The following is an 8,932-nucleotide window of genomic DNA, read 5'->3' as shown; positions in this document are numbered from 1 at the left end:
TTTTGAATTTGGACTTGAAGAGTGGGAGGAAATTGAAGTATTATTGAAATTAGCCATCACTACATCGACAGCTTTAGCTTGAAGTTCGGCCTTTAGAGGCTCTTGATTGATGCAAGACTCTAGCCCTATACTCTTAGACGCATCACTAGACTCAGATCCAGACTCATCCTCCGACTCGGACTCGCTCATCATAGATCCTTCGCCCACGGTAATCTTGAATATTTTTCCATTTGGAGTAGTGATCTTGAGGGACTTCCTCCAACCATTGATCATCTTCTCTTTGGGAGCAATAAGCTTAGATGGGTCAAAATCTTCAATTTGAGTGATCATTTGAACCATATCATCTTCAGAAATGACTGGTGTTACTTCTTGGCCGAACAAGAGACCAACACATCATCTTCAGAAATGACTGGTGTTACTTCTTGGCCGAACAAGAGACCAAAAGCTGATGAATCAAGACATTTAGGGGTAGCCTTGTTTTGTATCGGAGGGGCATCCTCGAGGAAGTGACAGTCTTGAAAGATCTCGAATCCAGGGTAGAGGACCCCTTTTGTAGTATCATAGAAAGGCTCTGGAAAATCAAAGTACAGGTCATCCTCTCCTTCTTTTATGAACTACCCATTGAGTGTACGCTGATGGGGAGGTACTTTGAATTGATCATTACCAGCTCGACGGGCCCTTAGCTTAGCCTCTTGTTTCTTGTTGTCGTACTTAGTCGGTTTGTATCCCAGACCACAACAGTTAGTCTGTCCATGAGTCTTGAAAGGAGACTCGGTAGGCGGTGGCAGAGTAGTGCCCAAGAAGCGCCCATGCTTAATCATTATGTACCTTGCCATGTGATTCATTTTTGACTCGATGGCTCCTACTTCAGCACTGAACCCCCAAAGGTCTTCATCATTGTCATCATGCTCTATTAGTATCAGAGCCTTGTCAGCTATCTTGGTTCTTGGATGGGATGCATTTAGAGTAATAATATTTCCTTGACCCTCCATCCGCACTTTCTGGTGGAGTGAGGATGGCACAGCTTTGAGGTTGAAACTTGCTTTGATGTTGAGCACTTGAAAGCTCACCTTGCGCTCAATTGGGCCTGTTCGGAGTAGAAGGGTGAGAATTCCCATTGATTACCCACGAGTGTTGTCATAGGCACGAACACCTTGGGAGGAGCTAGAAAAGTCACTAGGAGTGAACCCAAATTTTCAGCAGTGTGGAGAGGACACACATTGATGGCTGACCAAAATGTTAGTTATATGTTTCGAACCTGTGACCTCTCATTTGTTACTCACATATTTTAACTACTACGCTACAATTCATTTTGTTGTTTCTTGTACGTGCACAATTATATCTATAATAATATATTAAAAGGCGTTTGTGAAAACGTATATGTGTCACGTAAACTCCCTCCGTATTACGCCATGTCACCACTAATAAGCATCATGATATGTTATAGACAACCAAAAAAATATTAGCAAGGATCGAACATTAAACCTCATGGATTAGAAGTTTCACTTCCTACCATCTCAACTAGCTACAATGTTTGTCATATATTCACATATAGATGTAAAATACAATCTTTTAAAATTGGGCACATTATTAAAAAACGTAAACCCGACTAAAGTAAAACCCGGAGCAACGCCCGGGCCCCACACTAGTTAAGTCAATATAATGAGAAAAATGATCTGAATCGTTTATTAATAGTCTCGATCACATCACTAATGAGTCAATACTTTTACGAGTTAGTAATCCTTACTGGTTAAAATTTATAAAAGCATACTCAAAACAAGATAAATTGTAATGTAACAAATTAAATTAGACTCAAACCGAGTTATATAATAATGTAATTAATCCATTTTTCTACTATCCGGGGCATCGCCCGGGGCACTAACTAGTTCATACATAAAACACTGTAGCGTATTTAGGCGAGGTTGTAAATAATTCAGTACTTTTTCTTTTTGAAGGGACAGGCGAGCTAGTATATTAATTAAGGGACAAATTATCCATAAGTACATATGGTGAGATCTCTGGAGGACAGTTATTCTCCCACACTTGTTGAACACCAAAAGGAACTAGCTTCGCGAGGTGATGGGCTACAAAGTTTCCCTCCCTCTTGACATGAGACCAAGTAATTGACTTAAACGAGGTACATAGTGCAAAAATATCATCTAAAACTGAATCCAAATCAGACAAGTGAGTAACACCCTTCGAGAGACGGTTGACCAACAGTTGGCAATCCGATTCCAGTATAATCTCCTCAAACCCGTATCTCTTCGCGAGTTTAATAGCCATAGCCAACGCTTTGGCTTCAGCTATCTCTGGCGGCCACCATGCTCTTGTTCTCCTGGTTGCTGCAATCAAGACCTGACCCATATGATTTCTAGCCACCACCCCGGTACCAATCCATCCTTCAACTGAGAGCGATGCATCGGCATTTAATTTGACGACACCAGAGGGAGGTGCCTGCCAAACTTTGGGACTTGCCCCTTACTTCTCACCAATAGTTTTGTAAATTTTTGCTGCATACTTCCCTTGCTCTTCCACCAACCTACGGACCCTATCAACCAGAATAGCATTCGGAGTTGCCTTACCCTCAAAGACCCACTTGTTCCGTTCACTCCAAATACACCACGCCAACAGTACACCCCGTTGCTTCATCTTAGCATCCTTCCCTTTCCAACTTGCTACTAAATCACACATATTACCTGCTACCTTCCAGTCAGTGAGAGGTATGCAGCCACATTCTTCCCACAGGTCACGCACCCTCAGACAATCAAAGAGTGCATGACCTGCACTTTCCTCCTCTAAATGGCACTACGGGCAGGAGGCGTTATCCAGCATATGTCTGTGTTTCAGTAGTGCTCGAACAGGTAGAGTACCGGTACATAGTCACCAAAGAAAGTGCCTTGCTTTCGGTACCACATCCATCCCCCAAATTTCGACCCAAGCTAGATGAAAAGCAGCAAAGTCGCACCCCTTGCCTAACATATATGCAGTTTTCACGGCGTAATTCCCGTCTTTGGAGTAAGCCCATGTAAGCTCATCCTCCGGTGCTCGCCAACTTAATGGTAACTCCATTATACACCTCTTATCTCGCTCATTGAAAAACTCAGAAATTACCTCCTCCTTCCACTCAATATTGCTCCTGTCAATCAAGTCACTCACTGTTGATACTTTATCCACCTCCGTGCTCATAATGAAACTCCCCTGCTCATCCGTTAACAATGGATCCTTCCAGATATTAATTTCCAGACCATTGCCCACCCTCCATATTGTCCCTTCTTTTACCAATGCCTTCGAACTCCATACGCTCCTCCACGAGAAACTACTCGAGTACCCCAAGGCTGCCTCCTAGAATGAACAATTTGGGTAATATTTTGCCTTCATTACCTTAATCAGCAAGATGTCAGTACCGTGGATGAGACGCCAAGCTTGCCTCCCCAAAAGAGCATCATTAAACACAGCAAGGTCCTTAAACCCCATTCCACCCAAGCACTTAGGAGAGCATAGCGCCTGCCAGCTTTTCCAGTGAGTCTTTCTCTGGGTCCCTCGATTACCCCACCAAAATCTTGCCATAGCAGACTGAATATCACGAGTGGTTGAGGCTGGCAGCTTATATATGCCCATGAGATAGGATGGTATAGCTTGAATCACGGATTTCAACAGTATTTCTTTCCCCGCCCTTGAAAGCAGTTTCTCCTTCCAACCTTGCAATTTCTTCCAAATTCTGTCAATAAGAGCATTAAAAATTACTTTCTTTGACCTACCAATAATCGTCGGGATACCCAAGTATTTCTCATGTCAATCCACTTGTCGCATATTCAGAACGTCCATCAACTCCTGTTTTTGCTCCGTACTAACTCCTCTGCTAAAAGAAACCTCCGACTTTTCATAGTTAATTTTCTGACCTTATGCCGCTTCATACTGGTTGAGGATATCAACGATAACTGAGCATTCCTGTTGGTTGGCTCTAGCAAAGAGTGATAGGTTATGATACATATGACAATTCATAAATCATGCGGAAAAACCATTTAGCCAGGAATACATATTATTTACACATAATCATATAGCATAGTTTAGATGCATACTCTTTGTTGCGTGCCTTCCCTAGCTGCGCCCGAACCGAACAAGAACAAGTCTTTAGGACTCCAAGTGTCGTCCCTCCGTAGATAGTCCACAGCACGTCCGGATCCGCCTTAAGATTGACCAACTAGAATCGCCCTTAAGGTACTAAAATTTTCGGCACTTTTAGGCAAGGATTGTGTCTGAATTTTTCTCTCAAAAACTCACTTTGAATACTTGAAAACTCGTTATAAATTGTGAACCCAGGCCACATATTTATAGGGGTATGGAAAGAGAATTGGAATCCTATTAGGATACGAATTAATTAAATTAGAATCCTAATGAAACTCTTATTTAATTAATTTATCAAATAGAATTAGGAATTTAATCATTAAACGAATCCTGTACGTTTTAGGTTTCGTATGTGAACACAAACACCCACGCACGCACAGCAGCCCACGAGGGGCGCCATGCGCGCGCGCGCACAGCCCAAGCATCGCAGCCCACGACTGCCGCCGCCTTGGGCGCGCGCTGGGCCTGCCTTGCGGTGAGCCTGGCGCAGCCTTGGGCTGGCGTGTTGTGGCGCGCGTTTCCTTGCTGGACGTGGGCCTGGCTTCGTGCTGGGCCTTCGTCTAGCAAGCTCGTCCGATGCTAATTCGTACGACGCGCTTCCGATTAATTTTCCGATTCGGAATTCATTTCCGATACGAACAATATTTAACATTTCCGATTCCGGAATCAATTTCCGTTGTGAACAAATATTTAATATTTCCGTTTCCGGAATTATTTTCCGATTCCGATAATATTTCCGATTCAGACAATATTTCCGTTTCCGGCAATATTTCCGATTCCGGCAATATTTCCATTTCCGATAATATTTTCCGATACGTACCATGTTTCCGTTTCCGGTAACATCTACGACTAGGATAATATTTATATTTCCGATACGATCCATATTTCCCTTTCCGGCAATATCATCGTTTCCGGAGTATTCATTTCTTGCCTGTGACGATCTCAGCTCCCACTGAAACCAAGATCCGTCGATTCCGAATATCCATAGATGGAGTATTTAATGCCATTAAATACTTGATCCGTTTACGTACTATTTGTGTGACCCTACGGGTTCAGTCAAGAGTAAGCTGTGGATTAATATCATTAATTCCACTTGAACTGAAGCGGCCTCTAGCTAGGCATTCAGCTCACTTGATCTCACTGAATTATTAACTTGTTAATTAATACTGAACCTCATTTATTAGACTTATCTTTGAATGCATACTTGGACCAAGGGCATTATTTCCTTCAGTCTCCCACTTGTCCTTAGGGACAAGTGTGCATTTCCTAATTCCTTTGTCGCTCGATGCTTGCTCTTGAACATAAGGTAAGAGTTCTCATCCTTATTATGTCCAGAGGTGTTCCTCGGTTTCAGAGTTCAACTGATCAAATAAACAGATAATCATAGCCTATGATTCATCCGAGCACGGCCATGCATTTCACAGTTTCTAGCTCTCCGAGTGGCCTTGTACAACTTTTAAGCATCTCATCCCGATTTATGGGAGGACAATCCCAATCTTGCGATCTTGAGATTAGACTTCGTTTGATAGGTGATTACCTGAGCGTTGCCTTTATAGCCTCCTTTTACGGTGCGACGGTTGGTCAACGTCAAAGCAACCAGTTCTCAAACAAGTAATCTCAAATCACTCAGGTATTGAGGATTTAGTGTCTAATAATTTTAATGAAATTTACTTATGACAGATTTTCATCTCTTACAGTAAAGTTTCATAGGTCTTGTCCGATACTAGTCTTCCCAAAGTAAGTATCTATGCAAATGATTATGACATTGCCATGTCCACATAGTTCAAGAAACAGAACTACTAGTCATCTTGCATTCTAGTCGTCTAACGTTTTCTATGCGTCCAATTTTATAGAAAACTCCGACTAGGGACCATTTTCAACCTTTGACATTCAAGTTCACTTGATAGACATTTCTTAGTCACAGGACTGGTCCTGACAGTCTCTCTTGAATATATCGTCAAATTGAAGGGACTCATCATTTAATAAACCACAAATTAAATGGAAAAATGAATTCTCTTCATTTATTGTGAATGATTAACCAATAATGTTTTACAAAGATTTAAACTCTAAAACTTTAAAACATTAAACAGAGACATCAAAGCCATTCTCCAATATGCTTGATTCCCATAGCTGCAGTGTGCGAGTTGTGCTTCGTCTACGGCAGAGGTTTAGTCAATGGATCTGATATGTTGTCATCAGTTCCAATTTTGCTTATCTCGACTTCTTTTCTTTCAATGAACTCTCGTAGAAGGTGAAATCTACGAAGTACATGCTTGACTCTCTGGTGGTGTCTAGGCTCCTTTGCCTGTGCCATAGCTCCGTTATTATCACAATACAGGGCTATTGGTCCTTTAATGGAGGGGACTACACCAAGTTCACCTATGAACTTCCTTAGCCATATAGCTTCCTTTGCTGCTTCATGTGCAGCAATGTACTCCGCTTCAGTTGTAGAATCCGCAATGGTGCTTTGCTTAGCACTTTTCCAGCTTACTGCTCCTCCGTTGAGACAGAAGACAAACCCAGACTGTGATCTGAAATCATCTTTGTCGGTTTGGAAACTTGCGTCCGTATAGCCTTTAACAATCAATTCATCATCTCCACCATAGACCAGGAAGTCATCTTTGTGCCTTTTCAGGTACTTCAGAATATTCTTGGCAGCAGTCCAATGCGCCTCTCCAGGGTCTGACTGGTATCTGCTCGTAGCACTGAGTGCGTACGCAACATCCGGGCGTGTACATATCATAGCATACATTATTGAACCAATCAATGATGCATATGGAATCCCATTCATTCGTCTACGCTCATCAAGTGTTTTTGGGCACTGAGTCTTGCTTAGAGTCATTCCATGAGACATGGGTAGGTAGCCTCGCTTGGAGTCCGCCATCTTGAACCTATCAAGCACCTTATTGATATAAGTGCTTTGACTAAGTCCAATCATCCTTTTAGATCTATCTCTGTAAATCTTGATGCCCAATATGTACTGTGCTTCTCCTAGATCTTTCATCGAAAAACATTTCCCAAGCCAAATCTTGACAGAGTTCAACATAGGAATGTCATTTCCGATAAGTAATATGTCGTCGACATATAATACTAGGAAAGCAATTTTGCTCCCACTGACCTTCTTGTATACACAAGATTCGTCTGCGTTCTTGATGAAACCAAAGTCACTGACTGCTTCATCAAAACGTATATTCCAGCTCCTGGATGCCTGCTTCAATCCGTAGATTGACTTCTTTAGCTTGCATACCTTTTTAGCATTCTTTGGATCCTCAAAACCTTCAGGCTGTGTCATAAACACAGTTTCTGTTAAAACGCCGTTTAAGAAAGCAGTTTTGACATCCATCTGCCATATTTCGTAATCGTAATATGCAGCGATTGCTAACATTATCGGAATAGACTTTAGCATTGCAACTGGTGAAAAGGTTTCATCGTAATCCACACCGTGGACTTGCCTGTAACCTTTTGCAACCAATCTAGCTTTGAAAACTTCAAGTTTCCCATCCTTGTCCTTTTTCAGTTTGAAAACTCATTTGCTTCCAATGGCTTGGTAGCCATCTGGCAAATCGACCAAATCCCATACTTGGTTTTCAGACATGGAGTCTAATTCAGATGGCATGGCTTCTTGCCATTGCTTGGAGCTAGGGCTCGTCATAGCTTGTTTGTAAGTCGCAGGTTCATCACTTTCAAGTAATAGAACGTCATAGCTCTCGTTCGTCAAAATACCTAAGTACCTTTCCGGTTGAGATCTATATCTTTGCGATCTACGCGGGGTAACATTTCTAGTTTGACCATGATTCTCACCAGATTCTTCTAAAGATCTCTGAGTTTCATCCTGAATGTCATCTTGAGCATTCTCTAGAGTTTGTTGTTCGACTCGAATTTCTTCGAGGTCTACTTTTCTCCCACTTGTCATTTTGGAAATGTGATCTTTCTCCAAAAAGACACCATCTCGAGCAACAAACACCTTGTTCTCAGATGTATTGTAGAAGTAATACCCCTTTGTTTCCTTTGGATAGCCCACAAGGATACATTTGTCAGATTTTGGATGAAGTTTGTCTGAAATTAATCGCTTGACGTATACTTCACATCCCCAAATCTTAAGAAAAGACACATTTGGAGGTTTTCCAAACCATAATTCGTATGGAGTCTTTTCGACAGCTTTAGACGGAGCTCTATTTATAGTGAGTGCAGCTGTATTTAATGCATGTCCCCAAAATTCTAATGGAAGTTTGGCCTGACCCATCATTGACCTGACCATGTCTAGCAAGGTTCTGTTCCTCCGTTCCGACACACCGTTCCATTGTGGTGTTCCAGGAGGAGTCAATTCTGATAGAATTCCACATTCTTTCAGATGGTCATCAAATTCATAGCTCAGATATTCACCGCCTCTATCAGACCGCAGTGCCTTAATCTTCTTGCCTAATTGATTCTCTACTTCACTCTGAAATTATTTGAATTTGTCAAAGGATTCAGACTTATGCTTCATTAGGTAGACATAACCATATCTACTGAAGTCATCAGTGAAAGTGATAAAGTAGCTGAAACCACCTCTAGCATTTGTACTCATTGGTCCACATACATCTGTATGGATTAAACCCAATAGTTCATTTGCTCTTTCTCCAACTTTGGAGAAAGGTTGCTTTGTCATTTTGCCAAGTAAACATGATTCGCATTTACCATAATCCTCTAAGTCAAATGGTTCTAGAATTCCTTCCTTTTGAAGTCTTTCTAAGCGTTTCAAGTTTATATGGCCTAATCGACAATGCCACAGATAGGTGAGATCAGAATCATCCTTTTTGGCCTTTTT

At 41.7% G+C, this 8,932-nt stretch overlaps 1 protein-coding gene across 1 annotated transcript; it reads right to left on the bottom strand.

Moving 5' to 3' along the window:
- Window positions 1-1,486: 1,486 nt before the first annotated feature.
- LOC110788455 (uncharacterized) lies at window positions 1,487-3,990 on the bottom strand. Its single transcript, XM_056842485.1, has 6 exons — window positions 3,917-3,990; window positions 3,382-3,718; window positions 2,911-3,198; window positions 2,548-2,805; window positions 2,005-2,454; window positions 1,487-1,525 (listed from the first exon to the last, which is right to left on the bottom strand). The coding sequence occupies exons 1-6, from the start codon at window positions 3,988-3,990 to the stop codon at window positions 1,487-1,489; spliced, it is 1,446 nt and encodes a 481-aa protein (XP_056698463.1).
- Window positions 3,991-8,932: the final 4,942 nt, after the last annotated feature.

Source organism: Spinacia oleracea, chromosome 4 (genome assembly GCF_020520425.1).
Source record: "Spinacia oleracea cultivar Varoflay chromosome 4, BTI_SOV_V1, whole genome shotgun sequence".
Taxonomy (NCBI): Eukaryota; Viridiplantae; Streptophyta; class Magnoliopsida; order Caryophyllales; family Amaranthaceae; genus Spinacia; species Spinacia oleracea.
This window is presented reverse-complemented; position numbering and strand designations above follow the sequence as displayed.

Coding starts and splice junctions, on each gene's coding strand:
- LOC110788455 (XM_056842485.1), bottom strand. CDS start 3,990: ATGTATCATAACCTATCACTCTTTGCTAGAGCCAACCAACAGGAATGC. Junction 3,719..3,916: donor ATCGTTGATATCCTCAACCA/GTATGAAGCGGC, acceptor TCTTATTGACAG/AATTTGGAAGAAATTGCAAG. Junction 2,455..2,547: donor ATGCTATTCTGGTTGATAGG/GTCCGTAGGTTG, acceptor AAAGTTTGGCAG/GCACCTCCCTCTGGTGTCGT.